Below are 18,222 nucleotides of genomic sequence, written 5' to 3'. Positions count from 1 at the left end.
AGTGGTACACGATTAGCATGAAATTCTGGATTCTGGAGCGTGTCCAGAGAAGGGCAACGGAGCTGGTGAGGGGTCTGGAGAACAAGTCTCGTGAGGAGCGGCTGAGGGAGCTGGGGGTGTTCAGCCTGGAGAGAAGGCGGCTGAGGGGAGACCTCGCTCTCTACAACTCCCTGAAAGGAGGGTGTAGCCGGGGGGTTCGGTCTCTTCTCACAAGTAACAGGCAATGGGACAAGAGGAAACGGCCTCAAGTTGCACCAGGGGAGGTTTAGGATGGCTATTAGGATAAAATTCTTCACCGAAACGGCTGTCAAGCATTGGAACAGGCTGCCCAGGGAAATGGTGGAGTTGCCATCTCTAGAGGTATTTTAAAAGACGTGTAGATGTGGTGCTGAGTGACATGGGTTAGTGACGGTTTCTGTCAGTGTGAGGTTGATGGTTGGACCTGAAGATGGGAAAGGGCCCTTTCTACTTAGGCAATTTTATGACTCTTAACTCAGGAAAATTGCACTGCTCCCCATTTTGCTATTTCATCAATCTCTGTAGCACTGACATGCTTTAAGGCTCTTCCATCTCTCCGAGAGAGCTTTATTTTATTAGAAAAAGGACCAATACTGGGATTTGCCCACACTCTGGGTGTTATATCAAGCGCCGGGCACCCAGTGATGAGGCTTCCCCACAACGGGCTGCTCCCCTCCCTGCCAGCCCTTGCGCTGGGCGAGGGGAAAATCTCCTCAGCCGCCGCCACCCCTGAGGGCCTGTAGAGCAGGCTCCGGGCGGGAGAACACCCATCAACGACCCCGCAGCCTCACGCCCTAACGCCTCATGCGCGGGTCGCGGGCAGCACCTCAGGCGGGGCTCCCGCCGCACGGCGGGGCGCATGCGCAGAGCCCCCCCTCCGCCCCGTCGCCTTGCGCAGGCGCCGGTGAGGCCCGGCGGTGCCCGCCGGTGAGGCCCGGCGGTGGCCGCCCGCGGCCTTCCGATGGCGAGCGGCTGCGCGGCGGCAGAGGAGGAGGGTGCGGCTACCGAGCCGTCCGGCGGCCCGCGGGAGCCGTGCAGTGTGGCGGTGGGGTGCTCCTGGCCCTGCGCGCCGCCGGACGGCCTGTCCCGGGCGCTCTGCCTGCGGGGGGACGCGGGCGGCGGCGAGGCCAGGTGAGGGCGGCGGCGGAGGGGACGCTGGGGGCCGCGCCGGCTCCCCTCAGGCGTGAGGAGGGGCCGGCCGGGCGGGCGGCGGGGCGGGAGCGGGCCTGGCGGGACAACGCGGCCCTGGCGCTTCCCCCCGCAGCACCGAGGCCGTGGTGGTGGAGCGGCGGGCGGGCGGCGGGGGCCAGGCCCCCTGCGTGCTGGAGCTGGAGTGCCGGCCGGCCGGCGCCGGGGAGTTGGTCTCCGTCAGTATCCTGAGCGAGGCCCGGAACATGGAGGTGTACGTGGGCGAGGAGTACTGCGGGACCGGCCGGGGAGAGAACCTGGGCGCCGCCCGGGCCCCGGGGTGAGTGGCGGCCGCGGGGGTGCGGGAGGCGGGCGGGTGTCGGGGTTTGGGGGGGTGTTTGCTCCTGGGTCCCCAACACCGCCTGGCCCTTCTCTTACGGCAACGTCGCTGTCTGTGTATCTGTAAGGTGCTCCCGCTGGTAAAGACCTGATGTCTGCACCGCGACAGCCACCCGGTTTGGTCTTTCCTGAAGGTCTGTGCAATACTGATGAATGGGCGAAGGCTCCGCAGTCGCCTGGGATAACCCTGGTGTCCCCCGCACAGTTACTGGTGGCTTGCACAAGGGCTGCCTCCTCGATAAAGATACAAGGCTGCAGTTGTGCTAGTTACCTTTTTGTTCTTTTGGAATTAGTTTTGGAACGTTTTGCAAATGTTTAATTCAGTAAGTTGTAAAGTGCTACTCTGAGATTCTGTTGTGTAAGACTACAGAAGGAATTAAGACAGGTGCAGCTTTTCTGTATCTTTTAATCTTTTTGGACAACAGGCCTGCTCGTCTCTTTTAGCTGATTTTTATCAGAAGATCTCGTGTCTCTTTGACACTTTTCACACTTTTAAGAACAAGAGAGAAAGTAAAAAAAAAAAAAGAAGGATTTGTTTTCCCCTTCAGTATTTCCTTCCATGCTTTGCCAGGGCAATTAAAGCAATGTCTTCTTTTTTGTTTTTAAGTCATTACATGACACATCTGCTGCTTAATTAGCTAAATAAAACAGCCGACTCAGAGCCAAAGGGAAGATGTGTGAATAACGTACTGAACCTCAAAAGCTTCTCTAGTAGATAATGTACGTACACATACAAATCCTTTTTTACATATGTATCTGATAAGATTCAATACAAATTGCATAAAAGCATTAAAACTGCTATACCACGTTAGAAATGTGTTCCAGTCAGTCTTGTTTCTTATCTGAATATTTACCGATATAGAGTATTTCTACTAAAGAAAAAAAGCATTTTATACAGTGATGTCACAATTCATTTATTTTATTTTTCTAGCGAAACTGAAAAGGTTACTTTATACAGAAAGTACCTTAAGTTTGAATGCCCTGCATCCTCCTGTAGAATTAAGGTAGGGAGTTGAACAGAACTGTTTTATTTTTCTTTGCCTTTTTAATCACTTAATTGACTAAATTGCCTTGCTCTTAGTCAAATTTTTGTTTTTGTACACTTCATATAATCACTTAAGTCTGTTAGATGATACTTTGTCTTGATAGCAGAGTTCTCCTTTTAAATTTGTATCACAGTTCTCTTTTTATGAAGAGTTAATGTTTATATGAGATAATATAGTCTTAGAGGAACAAAACTTTATAAACCAGATAGACTGCAGATAATCAACGGTGGCTATGTAATTAGAACTGCTAACTTCGATGTGGTTAAATAACCTTAGGCGAATCTGGCCACTGCTCTTAAGTGTTTAGAACACTGAGGCCTGATTTATCTTTGGGTCATGCAGGCACCTCTGTTCCAGTCAGAATTTTCTGAAGTGCAAGGAGAAGTCGGGTTAATTTCTCTGGAAAATAGTTCAGCATTGTTTTTCCTAAGTCTCAAAGAATAATACAGTGTCTTATACATCCAAAGTAAACGTGAAACTATTTTCTAACCAAAATTTTTCTTTTCCTTCTTGCGATAGCTGCTCTCCATTGGTGAGAAACAAAGAGTACTCATCAGTAAAATAATTGTGCAAGTGAAAACGGTGTCTGCAAAACTAGCAACTGATTTTCCTTCACTAGGCTCGAGCATAGATCTAGACAGAGTGCAAACTATAATGGAATCTATGGGATCTAAGTTGTCTCCAGGTGCTCAGCAACTCATGGACTTGGTCCGTTCTCAGCAGAAAGTAAGTCCCTGTGCTTTTCTGTAAACATAAATAGTAGTGATCTGTGACTTTTTGTAACAGTTAAGCATGTTCTAAAATGATTTGGTGAAAAAGATTTTTGATTTTTCTTTTCTTAATGTGCACTTTCTGCCATTTTAATACTGGTTTAGCTATTTGCACCCTTAAATGAGCGTAGTGAAGATTGTATACTCAAGGAGTCGCTGTGTGTGCACCAAGTCCAGAGTTAAGAACCCTGTATTATTTTAAACTTCATTGCCACCCTGCTCTCCTTTTGTTCGTTTCCATTGTTGCTGATCGTCAGGGATGGTGGGCACTTTCCCTGTAATGTTTGGGGTGCAGGTAGATGTGCTGGTTTGTCTCCTTTATGGTTATTAAAAGCGTGTCACCTTCAACTAAAGGGAACGTGCTCTTTACAGAGCATTTACTTGATTTAGATCCTAATCTTGTAAAAGTGGGCTATTTCAACAGAATCCTCCTGATGCTAGTAATGTTCAGTCTTGGGGGCATAGCATGGTAAAAATGAAGTCAGTAAAACTGTTTTGTTACTTTGTATGAAATAATTATTAACACCTAATATGTACAGGAGAAACCTTTTCCTGTGCTTTTCCCTAAGAATATAATTCAGAACTACTTTTAAAATCTTTACATCACACCAGTAGAATGCTGAGTTATAAAGTATTTATTGTTATTATTGTATAATTTCCAGTATATGTTAATACTTAAATATTAATCGTATTGTTTTTCTTCCCACCAGAACAGTTTACCTCTTGGAGACAAACTTAATTGGATCTTTGGGAAAAATTCAGACTTGGGAGATGACCATGCAGTAGATGGATCCTGCAGTGCAGCTATTCAGACATCGCTAGATCAATCAGCCAGTGAACCTTTGTCTGTTAAAAATCATTTAAAAAGTGAAACAATATATGACGACTTAAAAATAAGTCGTGACCTGAACACGCAGGTACCTGAAAGAGGGGATACTTTTGATTCTGAAAGACTTACTACTCAGCAAAATACAGTTGACCTCAGAAATTATTTCAAAGTCATGGGATCTTTGCATGCACAGGAGCAAGTGAGCGAAACTCCAAACGTAGCTAATCCGCAGGTGCTTCTTCCTTTTCTTCAAAACTTATGCAGTCAGGTAAATCATCTTCGGCTAAGAGATGGTGATAGGCATTTTGGTAAAAATGCAGCAGCTAAAGAGGAAAGCCTTCAGAGTGTTGGGTAAGTTAAATTTGGTGCACTTACTAAGGTAGTAGTTTTACTGTATTTATTGACAAGTTTAAAACATAAACAGAATACATAGCGTAAGCATTTTATTCTCATTAACTGCAATAGTGAATCTTAAAATAAGTGGTTTTGAATGCTGTGTGGCGATGAACATGATTACAATTTTTCAGATGAGCCACTTGAATATAGTGGTCTTTTTCAGAAGAAATCACAGAATCATTTGTTGTTGCTAAACTGTGTGTATCTTTTGCCTCAATTTCACCTTTCATGATTAAAAAAAACAAGTATGGTCTTTCTGCAATTTCATTTAGTTTGTCTTACTCCTCCATTACTACATTTTCGACTACTTCTGCCTCCTAAATTCTTATCTCTTCCTGTTTTCACACTATTTGCCTCAATCTTTCTGTTCCACTCAGTGTATTTCACCCCACCAATCTTTCTTGTTCCTCCTCATTTGTTGGCATCTACAGTGCAAGATTCCTAGCAGCAGTAGTAGTAGCGTGCCCAGTTTGATACCTAGGGAACAATAGTGGGAATGGTGCGAGGTAGGAATGTTGTATGGGAATCAAGGTTCTAATAGAGCCTGATTATTTCCAGCTCCTGGGAAAGTGCAGTATTTTTAAAGAATGCATATGCAAAAATAAAGAATTGCATAGTTTGTATAACTCTTGAAACACTTTGGCTGAGAAGAATAAAGCCTGCCATACTGACAGAATGTGAGCACTGTGTATACTGTTGTGTGGGTTTTGTTGTACATAATGGAGCTGTCTAATGCATAATTGAGCCTTTGAGAAAAATAAGGTTGAAAGAAGACGACTATATCCCCTAGCATGTTTAGAAAAAAATTCTGAGATGTAAAATGTGGTAGGCAGGCAAGGAATTGTACTTGTGGTAAAAACCTAATACCTTCCAAAGCTTATTGTCTAATAAATGAGATTTTACATTTAAAAGAAGTTCTAATGCCCAGATCTCTATCATGCCCCTTGTCGCTAAGAAATAGATTATACTTATTTTTATATTTTCTCTTTTCACAGAGTAGAACAACAGCCTATTTGTTCCTATTTGGAAAAGATAATCTCAAAAAATATGGATCTGATGGAGAAAAAACTAATGGACTATATTGATCGCCAAATCCAGGCTCTTCAGACACATATAGATAATAAAATGGTTCTTTTAATGGACTTGATTCAGAACTCAAAGCCAAACAAAATCTCACAAGCTCGCTATGACTCTAACGAAGGGTTCTCTAATGGAGAGAGGTAGATGTATGTTGATATAGGACTTCAATGTAAGTGCTTTAAGGGCAATTATTCTTTACAAAGCTTAGTATTTATGGAATTATAACTGTAAAGAACCTCAGTGTTGTTGACTTGCATTTTTGGTACTGTAATTCTCTCCACTATTGTACACAGTTGTTAGTTTTATGAAAGATCTTAAAAATGTGTGGTTTTTCCTAAATATAAGAATTTTGTATGCCTTTTGTGGCTTATTTATTTAAAGAGCATTGCTAAAATCTGTATGAAATGCTGTTTCCCAGTTTCAGTTTGAAAATGGAGAAGTACTCTAAATAAACTGAATTGCAGCTTATCTTTTACCTGCATGTAATCGGTTCACTGTTTTGTCTTGATTTTTTGATGTGCAGTGTGTTACCAGTAGAACAAAATGTAGTTTCTTTGTGCTTTTGGTTTATTTCAATGGCACTGGTGTTGACGACGTCTATTACTCCATCTATAAGAGGAAGGGTGGTACTGGTGTTGCCTCAGCTCAGACTGTTTAAGGAGTCAGGTTCAGAGAGACAGGTTCACTTGAACCCCAGCCTGGGTTCTTTGAAAGCGTTGCTGGTTGTACAGACACCTAAGATAGGAACTGGCTCCTTAAGTGATAGCTAAAACAAGACTGTCATATTTTTTTCCCTTTTACATTAATTGAGCCATGCAGAAACAACTGAAATGAAGGTATATTTAGCAGACTTGTTTTTTATCTGTGTTTTGTTATCCTAAGGAATGTAAGTTCTTCATTTGTGGTTCCTCTCAAGGGGACGTTGTTGCCAGATACGGCAGATCCTACCCCAGCACATTCTATTCCACCAACCTTACACCGGAGAAGTAGCCTTATTGCATCATATTTACTTCAACCTGTGGGGATCAGTTCTGCTGTCATTTGGGGAGGTAGGAATGTGACTCGAAGTCCCTTTTTTGTGGAATGTCAGGCTTCAGACTTCATTCTGTTCGTTGCTCTTTGAATTCTGGGGTGCACCGTTTAACTTGGACTGTAAGGGGACTTAACGGTAAACTCCAAAGTTGGGTGCACAGACGTTGGTTGTATTCGGTGCCTTTAAATCCGTTGAGCAAAAGCTATCGATGGGGAAGCAAGTGTTGACTCAACAAGCAGCGTTGGCACTTAAAATACAGTATCTTTATCTAGTCTATCTGATATTTTCTTTTTCTCCAGTAAAACTGATGTCTTTCAAAGACTGTCAGATCTTGATGGTAGCAGCCCTGAGGAGTAGATTTTTGAAGAGAGGATAACTTGAACAGATGCCTCGCAGTTGTCTCTCAGCTTAACTCATGCCAGGTGCAGTTTCAAAGTGATTCAAAAAGATAAAAAGAGGAGAATTTTTTTTCTTTTTTAAGAAAAAAGGACCTAAATTAGCTTGTACTTCACAAGTTACTTTACACCTGTAAAGTTAGTTTAGATGTTTTCAAAGAAACACCCTGAGGTAGACATACTTTCACAACTAAGTTTTTAAGATAGAGTACTAGGTTGAGAGGTTTTGTTTAATTACAAATAAGTTAAAATATGTTTCCAAGTGTTATATTCCAAGGTTTTAGTTTATTGATTTTATTTTATTATTATTATATTTTTTGGTTGGTTTGGGTTTTTTACCTCTCCCCTCTTTGGGTGACAAATCTGAATAGAAGTTGACACAAGTCCAAAGTATCCTGAAGTAGTTAATAGGAGTTCTGGATTTTTTGGTAGCCATATCCTGCCTGACGTTTGTGATATTTTAGTATCACAGCTACCACAATGATAATATTTGAAATTAAAACCACAAATGAAAGAGTGTAGAAGCTGTATTGTTGCAGTTTCGGGCTTTCTTCAACGTCTGCTTTAGTGAGGGATTCTGTGTAGAGAAAGAACAAAGTGGGATGTTTAAAGTTTTGAAGATTAGAAACATGAAGGTTAAATAAGCATTTTCTCAGATATTTTGGTTCTGAGGAGTTGACCCACACCGGTTGCAAATTCTGGATCTGGAGCAATGAAGAATTGTAAAAATTGGTAATAAAATAATAGTGCAGAAGAGCATCACGATGTTAACAAATACTTTGGTATCACTGCAGCCGAGTTCCTGCCAAGCGTTTTCTTTAGAACCGGACGGCTGGGGGACATACTGCTGAAGCAGAGCTGGGCAAAAGACAAACTTGTGGTTCTAACCCTCTGCCTTCTAATGGTCCTTGGTAAAACTCCTTATTTTTCTGTAAATCATGAAAGATACTATGAGAATTAATCTATTATTATAAAACTTTGAGTGTGATCTGTTTGCACTTGAATCCTTTTCACATTAGGCATGTGTGCAGTTTCTAGCGTATGGACGCCAAATCTTTCACTATTGAAATAAACGGGAACGTGTAAAATACTGCTAGAGTTCAGAGAGGTTAATAATTGTTTTAAAAAAGGAAGAAAATGTTTATTACTATTAAGAGCATGATTAACGCTAAGTACTTCTTAGATCTGACACCTGAAAGTGTGTGGCACAATGTGCTTTTCTCAGGTGAAGCTTTGTGCTTAATAAAAGTTAGAACTATGGGTGTAGGGGGAGTAACAACACAAGCCCTTTGGAGTAGCTTTTCCTGTATTTTGCCATCTGTTGTACGTTGGCTCTCAATACTCCTCTAGACCACTGTAGAGTAGATTGCAAATTGTGCTAAAGAGTATGGCAGATTGGGGCATTAAAGCTTAGTTGTCTCTTAAATAGCATTGCAGCTTTAATTTAAAAGCATTTTGATTTCTGCTCCAGTGGCTGTCCTTGTCATATTTTGGTTCTAATAGGCAATACATACAGCCTGAGGATTTAACCTGGCCTCTGGGGTAAGTCACCTGTGTTTATTGTCTGGCATAGCTTTTCCGTAGTACCAACAAATATAAAACTGAGTGAAATAGAGTGGACTGTTAGAAGACACAAAAGGTTGTAACAAAGCCCGACCGTGATTTGGAGTGTGCGCTTCCATTAGTCTGTGACTTTGAGAAATGAGCCCTGGTCCCCGTGTGTGCCCCATCAAAAAAAATACCACATTTGAAAATCTGAAATCTCTTGCCATTTATAACTTTTTCTGAATAGATAGTCAGCTCCTGCAGACGCTAATTTTGTAACTAGGAGTGAGTGCTGCTTTTTCTACTTCAAAGAGCACAACCTTCAGCCGGAAGGCCATCAGTCTGTCTGTTTGAGAAGTACTTCTCTGACCTCACAAAACACAAACTTTCATTGAACCCGTTGCTCTCATGCCACGCTGGTTTTGAAACAGTGTCATTCACTCATTTCTTAGTGGAACAAAGGGAACAAGATTTGCATCAAGGAAGAGCTTAATCAGGTTCTTAATTTATGTACTCTGCTTACCTGAGTGATCAGCAGACCTGAGATTTCTTTTCAGGCGGATGGGACCTATTATGGTATTAGTTTTCCAGGTGTATGAAGAAATAGCTCTTTTTTGCCTGGGGATACAGCCTTCGGTACAGCGAGAGTTTGCGTTTTTGCTGTCGCAAATTAAAATATCACACTGGAGATAAACTGATGGGAAGTTCCACAGGAACCTGAAGGCGCTGAATTTGAATCTTCCGTAGTGTTCAAGTGGTGGGTATGTTACCACAGTGTCATCTTTATTGCAGCTGCAACAGAATTTACAGAGCTGCTAAAGTAGTCCATGTACAATAATCATTCTTGCTAACTACTCTTAACTGTAATCACAGCATTATGACTAATAGCATAACTAGGGCATTATTTTTACATGTGGGCATACAATGATGTGCTTTTCTTCCTCTCCCCGCTGCAATGTAGTGCTTGTTTTTCTTAGCTCTGTTTATGTAATGTCATTACATTTCTATGAAATTTAGTTTTCAACCACAATCTACTAAAGAAAAGTGGAAGAGAAACAAAAGAACTGTGGTTGATGTTTAGATTACGTCTCCTCACATGTTAGGAGACAGTCATAAAATAATTGAGAGTCTTACCCGCTTCTGATTAAGTCATAGGTTGGGGATCCAAACTCGGGTTGTGGAGATGCTATACAGGTGTCGATAAACACCAAAAGATTTGGGTCAGTGGAATGAAGAGTGGCTTGAGCAAAAAGAGTCTGGTTCAAGTCTACGTAATAGGGGGACTGATGCACAGGCTTGGAGAATGAGTCGGAGTCGTAGAACGACATGCTAACGTTGTATCTGCCCACGGCGGTGGTGTTTTGGATTACATCATTTTTTGTTACGTAAATGACTTCTAAGGTTGAATTGTTTTCCATTTTGCATTTCGCAATAATCTGCGCGCTCTTTTGGCGGGTGATGATGTTGCCGGTTGGAGAGAGAGAGATGATGTTGGTGTAAGTGATGCTGTGGCCTTCGTCCTGTGAAAGGAATGGTATGAAGTGCTCAGTTGTGATTGTGTGAGGGGTGCAGTCGGAAGCGGTTGCACTGATGTTACAAAGCTGCCCGGCTACGCTAATGGGAGGCTCAAGATACCTTTGGAATGTGAAATAAATTGTGACCAAAAAACCATTATCAACCCTCCTCCGGTTTTTTCAAAGCACTGAGCCAGCCCACGCAGTGAAGAGGTTAAGGAAGGTGGCGTGGAGTGTGGAAAGTACCAAAGTTACACTTCAGTCACCTTTATCAAAAGAGTGCTATGAACTAGCTCTTGGGAATCTTCACATCTTAGGGATTTCCCCCTTTTCTTGTGGCTCCAGGATCAGTGCCAGCCATATCACTTGCAGGGAATGTTTGAGTTACCTAATGTTGTGCTACTCTGATGACCTGGGTTGGAGAGGGAATTTGGCATTAATTTGTGTGGATTCTCCTGCGCTTCCTTTGAAAGGCTCATTGATCATCAGGTTCTCGAAGAGGAAAAATGTTCTTTCTAATTCAAGACTTGAAATGTGCAATGGGATGAGCTAAGTGAAACTAAACCAGCTTATTCACATGCTATTCATAAACTGCTTTTACAAACTCTTATCATTCGTAATCACGAAATTATAGATAAGCTATTGTTAGCTTATTCACAGAGCTTTTCCCTCCCCCCTTTACCTTTTTAGTTGTTCCACAGCTGGCCAAGGGGAAGGAAAAGGTCACTGAATCTGTTACAACGGGACTGCAAGACGGATCACTCGGCTGTAGGTGGGTTTCATTATAACCAAGGGAGGCCAGGTAAGACTTGCTCAAAACAATTGTCATGCTATCTGAAGAGCACGTAAGGAATGCTGCAGTTGAAAGAGAAATTAAAAACCAAAACACATTACCACCAACTGCTTTCATTTCTCACTTGATGTAGATCCTTGAATTTGTTGCATGGTTCTTGATTTGTCCCAGTCTGAAATGGCTGATGTGCTTTTGAGGCCATGCAGAAGTCGGGACAAAAATTTCAGCATTTTTTGACCACGTCAAACTCATGCTGACAGTTTAATTTTAAATCCAGTAACACAGAATGAATTGCAGCCTTCATCAAAGGGAAAGGGAATCAAAGTGCTGGTGCAGAATGGTGGGTGGGAAAATTGATTTATGGCACCTATCAAGGCTTTAGGCTTTTATTAACCCTTTTCCCCTGGGTTAATGAGAAGATGGGCACCCAAACATATGGAACCAGTAAGGAAAACGGTCCAGCTCTGGGGACCAGAAATTCCAACACACTTGACCCTGTTTGACTAACCAGTGCAGACCATTTTCCTTAGTGTCTTGGGGAACAAAACCAGTAAAACTAACCGGTCACAAAAAGTTTATTTTTCCATCTCTAGGATGGTAACTGCCTGCTTTGCCCAAAGGAAGGAAAGACTCAGGTTTTTCGGTGACGCTGGCCAGAAAAAGGACCAAAAAGTGCAAGAACAGGCTTTTGCAGATGGGTCAGGTAATAACTTATGCTCTGTAAGCGAGACTAATGTGGGATCTTTGAATGTGAAAAGGGTTAACGGCTACCAATGAAAAGGCTTAAATCCTCAGTATCAACCACCAGTTCTTGTTGATATTTGTAAGGGAAGAATCACAGGTGAGAATAAGAAAGAGCATCCTATTCACGTAGCCAGTGAACTTACTGTCGGGCTCCACGGGGCCTGGCAGCGGAACGCTGGTGTACTGAGCGGAAAATCCTTTGTAGGAGTTGGCATAGTCTGTGAACAGCACAACTGTCATCACGTTCGAAGAAGATTCAAATTTGGGCTGGGCACGACCACACACTTTTCCTATTAAGCTGGTGTTCGTGGCAAGGCCATCATAGACCGCTGTGAAGTCGAATTGGCAGTTTTTGTCTAGTTCCAGGCTGTAGACAGAGAAAAAAATTATTACAGGGAAGTCGGAGTATAGAGAACATTGCTCGTACTGGATAGAGGATCCAGTGCAGCTAAAATATTCGATGAATTACAGTCAATTGAAATAAAAGAAAGGAGAATAAAACAACACATAAATAGACATTATTAAAACTAAATAAATCATGGAAAACCTTTAAGGCAAGAAATACGTAGGAGTGTGATTCTGCTTCCATTGAAATAACAAACATTTTGCTATTGCATATATAGATATATATAAAAGTAATCATATATCTTAAAGAGCTTTTAAAGTTTAGTGTTGACTTATGCAGGTCTCTTGTGTCTGTCACCAGAGGAAGGCTCTTGCCATTTTATCTGTCTACGTGAGAGCTTATCTCAGCGCTCGCTGCCCTTGATGTAAAGCATCGGCTGTCCTGCGGGGGAGACCTCCAGAACATCTCTGTTCCTGCATCAGCAGATGGATCCTGGCCGGGACTGGTGAGAACATTCTCCCCACTTTGCAAAGCTCATCATCTCAGAGGGCTGTGGTCAAGGTGATGATTTCCTATAGAACCCTATACATTCCATACTGAATTCTTACACAGCATTCTGTAGTCTTGGATGTCTCAAGAAGTGTTGAATTCCCTTGGTATTGAGACTTTCCTCAGTGTCAACTGATGTAGGGAAAGCCAAAAAAGGGCTACCAGCCCACTACGTATAGGGGATCAACCCAGTCCATGCCAGTTTGGGTTCTTTATGCCAATGCAGCCATTAGCATTTATACTTGGAAGTACTGAAGCCAGTGCTGCACTATCTTCTTTGCCCAACAGCCGGCAATGCTGAGGAAGATGTACTTTGGGCGATATTTGCTTTATTCTTCTTTTGAGCCTCAGCTCTAAATTGCAATTACAGTGCACCATGATGGGTTTAAACATGTTCCTTACGTACCAAAACCTTTTTTTTTACTGATGGCTTTAAATTCAGATCACTCAGGGTAGTTTTAAAATGGACCTACGCCTCATGGCTAGTCACCTGAAGTGCTGTCTGCGTTTCACCGACTGGCGCTGCAGGAGCTATAGGGTAATGTATAGCGATGTGAAACACATTGCGATTACTTTATCATAAAAGTCAACATGGCACGTTTGTTTTCGAAGTGTATAGATATTCTAAAATTTTAAAAGTACTTCTGCTTCCTGGCTTTAAAGTTACGCCTTTAAACAGAATGAAAGAGGAGGAATAGAACATTAGGGCATTTACTCACAAAAAATCCTGAAACTGTAAGTTTATCTTTGAGTTTTTTTCTGTTTGTATGTGCCAGACGCAGTATGTAAATTCAGGGTAACGTACTGGGTAGTTTGGGCTGGTAAATGTACCGTTGGGACCAGTTAATTGTCCCCCACAATTTTCCAGTCCTGAAAAGAAGAGTAGATGCATTGTTAACATAATGGTATATATAACAAACCATAAAAAAATAAACTACAGACCTAAAGTTACGTAAGTTGCAGGATTGTTTCTTTAGGATTCCATTCCTTTGGGAATGATTAGAGGTCAGGCGGATGTTACAAAATGAAGCCTATTGTCACTGTGGTGTATCTGCAAGGCACGATGTGGTGACATCTGAGATGGCTGTAGATGAGTGAGATTTGATACTATCAGCAATTTAGTTATATCTATATTTCGGGTAAATTAGATGATCTATCAGAAAAACTGGTAATGAAAATACTATACGAACCAAAAGAAACCCTGAGAGACTTTGTATTAGAGAAAACTATGAGGCCTTGGTCGTGGTCTATATTGAAGTGCAAAATCTTCAAGTTTGAGAGAGATTTTATGTGGTAGACAAAGGAAAAATAAAATCAGGTCAGCGGAAACCTCAGAAAGGCAAATGCAGACTCGAAATAGGACACAACTTTTCAGCAGCACAGTTAAACACTGGAGCAGCATAAACTAGGACGTGGTAACTACTCTGTAAAATTGAAGATTTTAGGAGCTTAATACCATGCCACTCAGATCAGCAGAGGCAAAGGATCTGGTCCCAAGCTACGACTGATTTTGTCCAAGCTATTCTCAACTTTTAAGGAAAAAAAGTAAGGAGCTTGTTGAATGAAACCCCTTACTGACTTCTGTGACCTGTACTCAGCAGAAGTTCTGGCTAGATGGTCTCTTTCTGGGTAAACGCCATAATATTTGCAAACTGTCTAAATTTAGTGAAAGCCTTTAAGTAGAAGTGGAGTCCCCATAATGCCTTCTTTGCAATCATTTTTTCTGAGTAAAATGACACTTTTTAGGCTCTGCAGCAAGCGCACTGTCGTTTTGCTGCCTCCTTCCTTTCAGTGATTTTTTTTCCCCCACACCATTCTCTAGGGGCTGAAGGGCTGAGTGAGACTGATTAAAGATTCTGTTGATAGTCTCTAATTGTTATCCCAAACTTTCCCTTAATGGGAAAGTTTCTTTTAATGGTGCAATTCAAATGGTATTTAATGGCTGCATTAAGTTCCGACTTACTTGTTTCTGGTGAAAAGTAGTAGTAGAAGGCAAAGAAGTATCGTGTGAAATCCACTGAGTTTGTTGTTATGAGAAAAGTTAAACTCTCTGAAGATGATTCAAGTACCGGGATTGCATCGGTGTCACTACATACTTGTCCAAGAAGAGGTGAATTAGTTGAGGGACCATCATATATTTTAATACTTTCTGTTTCACAGCTTGAAGAAGGAGCAAATCTATTGAAAAAACACAGCGAGAACTACCTAAGCTCACTGATAGATATACAGGCTCTTTGGAGTCCACAACGCAGATTCCATACAGAGAAATATTTGGAGGCAATATTTTTCTGTGCTGTGTTCTAATGGACTGGAATGGTACTAAAGCATCTGGAAGAAATACTTACTTAAAATGGGAGAAGGCGAGCCTAATTGTTTGATTTGTGTTCCTCTGAATTTGCCAGACGCAGTTTGCATTTGCATTTAGTTCAATCTTTAGTGCTTTTTTTTGCTCCTGGAGTGACACACCACAGCGAGGTCCACCTACTGGAGAAGAGCAGCAACAAAAACCAGCTTGTGAGGATCTCTCTCAGGTTTTCTCTTGCAATAATATTTCATCCTTCACTATGCAAAGACTCTGGGACAGTCCGTCATGGAACAGACACCTCAGCAACTCTCTCCTGCAAGATTGGCCGCCACAAGCACCTCAAGCCTCCTGTCTTCCTCCCACACTGAGTTCCTAAAGATCGTTGAATCCAGTTCTAAGTCTCAACCCTTTACTTATAAGCATTTGGGAACCTACTCCCAGGGCAGGGAATCAAAAAGGCTCTTCAGATTTGAGCTTCTAGAGGACTATGTGTAGGATTACTGTTCTGATCCTCCGTCTCTGAAAGGATACTGCTAAAGAGGAAAAGCTTCAGAGAATGGCAACAAAGATGATAAAAAGTTTAGAACAGCTTCCAGACAAGGAGTAAGTAAATGGACTGAAGCATTTCAGGTCAGAAAAGATATAACTTCCAGGGAAAGGAGGTGCTAGAGGTCTATAAATTTACGAAGAGGGTTCATAAGGTTCAGGATGTGGGGCTAGCTGGACTTGGACTCAGTTCTCTTTTGAAAAAACACAAACCAACCATTGTTGACATCAGTAACATCACTTAATACGTTAGTAAGTTATGCAGTAGTTGTGGTAATGATCATTGTCTAGGAAACTTTTTCTAAAGTTTATAATCCAGTAGGAATGTAAGATCTCCTTACTACTGTAATATTAATCTAAAAATAATGGTCTAAAACAGCAGGAAGAATTTCTTATATAGTGTATGCAGTCCCAGATTAAAAGTTCAGGCTTTTCTGATGAGCTCAAGAGGGTGAAGAAAGCTTTAGGAGGAGAGGCTTTTCTCATCACATGTGAAACCTCCCAATTGTAAGAGCATTTCAAGGTCAGCTTTTCCCTCCCCTCCCTCTGCATCCCTCTGGATCCTTCTGTAGCCAGGCACCACTAGAGCAGCAATACTTCATTATCCTACAGTAGCTACCCAGCATTAATCAGGTAAATTGCTAATTTGAGCACAGAATGCTGATCCCAAATTGAGCAACAAATGACTATCTATTGCTTCTGATTGAACAAAGGAAAAATAAGCAAATCTCTTTTAAAAAGCAACCGTTTAACAATTGAGTCACTTCATTCCTGTTACTTCAACACAATATTAATTTATAAATGCAAATTTCCATTCCAGAGTAAAATATCTTAAAAATCAAGATCTAAAGTTAAAAATTTGCCATAGGGAGTCATATATTGCAATATTTTTTTTTTTTGTTATTTCATATTTTTAATATTTCTTGGCACATTGAGGTGTTACTATTGTGAAGCAGACATTAAAATAAGATGCAGTTTTAGAGGTATGTTTACCATTTTTCCCTTCGGTTGCCTATAAAATACCTATTGTGCAAAAATTAATAGAATTTCACAGGTGATAAAAAAAAAAAAGGCTAGATTTCCATACCCGTGGATTCTATTGAGTTGTCTTGGGCGAGAGCTAGAGCAGCTACGAGAGGCAGGAGGAGGAACTGTCTGAGCGCCAGCATTTTGGTGGCAGCTGGGGAGATTAGGCTATTCTAACTTTTATACCTCTTGCTATTTCATAATCATCTTGTATTACGTGGTATCACAGAGGGCTTAATCTCTTAGATATAAATGAGAAAGTAACAGGTGTGCCCATTTTTTTTTAATATGTACTGCGTGGAGCAGGTTTAATTGCACTTTTGTCAGCTCTTGTGGGTTCAAAGCATGTTTTTTGGCTGATTTCATAGAGTGTCTATTCAGGTGTGTTGACAGGAGCAGGAATCACAGAATCATAGAATGGTTTGGGTTGGAAGGGACCTTGAAGATCATCTAGTTCCAGCCCCCTGCCCTGGGCAGGGACACCTCCCACCAGACCAGGTTGCTCAAAGCCCCATCCAGCCTGGCCTTGAACACCTCCAGGGATGGGGCAGCCCCAGCTTCTCTGGGCAACCTGTTTCAGTGTCTCACCACCCTCACAGGAAAGAATTTCTTCCTAATATCTAATCTAAATCTCTCCTCTTTCAGTTTTAAACCGTTCCCCCTGTCCTATCGCTACACTCCCTCATAAAGGATCCCTCCCCATCTCTCCTGGAGCCCCTTTAGGGACTGGAAGGCTGCTATAAGGTCTCCCCAGAGCCTTCTCTTCTCCAGGCTGAATACCCCCAACTCTCTCAGTCTGTCTTCAAAGGTGAGGTGCTGCAGCCCTCTGAGCATCTTCGTGGTCTCCTCTGGACCTGCTCCAACAGGTCCATGTCCTTCCTGTGCTGAAGACTCCAGAGCTGGATGCAGTACTCCAGGTGGGGTCTACTCAGCTTTGGTGAGACCCCACCTGGAGTACTGTTCTGTATGTTCTGGGAGGGCTTGCCAGACTGCCTTGGGAGACACATTCAGCATTTTTTTTTGATTTTTCCCACTTTCATTTGACACATTTCTTCCCAGCATGAATCTAATGAGTATCTGTTCCAATATATTTACGCTACTTTGTTTGTCTTTCCATAAGGACCAAAGCTCTTGAAATCCAGAGTATTTCCTACAGCAGATCCCCAATCCTTAAAGCTTCGAGAGGCGGTGACAGCGCCAGTGCTGCAGATGTCCCCTTACCCTGGCCTTGGTTCAGCGCGATACCTGCTGGCGTTCACACAGGAGCCTGGTTCCGTGATTCTTTCCAACACAGAGAGCAGGTGGCTCACATCTGTGCAAACAGGCCTTTGTTCAAGTTTACTAGAAAAGCCAAATTGCAACGCAGACCCTCGTGAAACCCATCCAGGTACTTCACTTTCACAGAAATATTTTTTTTTTGTGCAAACCCATTTTTTTTCTGAAATATGATACATCTGCAATGATCCTATATCTATAATCTCAGACCTTTCCTGCCTTTAAAACAATTCGTTATGATTTTTTAACTCACTTTAAGGATTTTGAATGCAACTCTCTCCATCATGACAATGTATTTATACCACCTCTAAACACTGAATACATGTATAAAGATGTTTCATAGAACTTGAATTCCCTTTAGCTTCTGGAAATGCTAAATTTGCATTTATTTTGTGTAGCCTTTCATTTCTTACACCCCCGCACATACTTGCAAGGAATTTTTGGATGCTAACATCTGTTTTGTATGCATTTGATGCATGAACTGG

At 41.8% G+C, this 18,222-nt stretch overlaps 2 protein-coding genes across 2 annotated transcripts; one reads left to right on the top strand and one right to left on the bottom strand.

Moving 5' to 3' along the window:
* Positions 1 to 979: 979 nt before the first annotated feature.
* On the top strand, positions 980 to 6,140 carry C15H10orf88 (chromosome 15 C10orf88 homolog). The gene is made up of 6 exons (XM_074159102.1): positions 980 to 1,149; positions 1,283 to 1,486; positions 2,477 to 2,549; positions 3,111 to 3,317; positions 4,072 to 4,541; positions 5,582 to 6,140. The coding sequence occupies exons 1-6, from the start codon at positions 980 to 982 to the stop codon at positions 5,808 to 5,810; spliced, it is 1,353 nt and encodes a 450-aa protein (XP_074015203.1). The 3' UTR covers positions 5,811 to 6,140.
* A 1,358-nt stretch (positions 6,141 to 7,498) lies between these two features.
* LOC141472068 (CUB and zona pellucida-like domain-containing protein 1) lies at positions 7,499 to 16,605 on the bottom strand. The gene is made up of 9 exons (XM_074158853.1): positions 16,524 to 16,605; positions 14,931 to 15,066; positions 14,549 to 14,763; positions 13,305 to 13,455; positions 11,834 to 12,057; positions 10,836 to 11,008; positions 9,774 to 10,159; positions 9,163 to 9,431; positions 7,499 to 7,671 (listed from the first exon to the last, which is right to left on the bottom strand). Exons 1-9 carry the CDS (start codon positions 16,603 to 16,605, stop codon positions 7,499 to 7,501), a joined length of 1,809 nt encoding a protein of 602 aa, XP_074014954.1.
* Positions 16,606 to 18,222: the final 1,617 nt, after the last annotated feature.

This window comes from Numenius arquata, chromosome 15 (genome assembly GCF_964106895.1).
Source record: "Numenius arquata chromosome 15, bNumArq3.hap1.1, whole genome shotgun sequence".
NCBI lineage: Eukaryota > Metazoa > Chordata > Aves > Charadriiformes > Scolopacidae > Numenius > Numenius arquata.
Note: the sequence above shows the minus strand (reverse complement) of the source record. Positions and strands in the feature narration are given on the sequence as shown.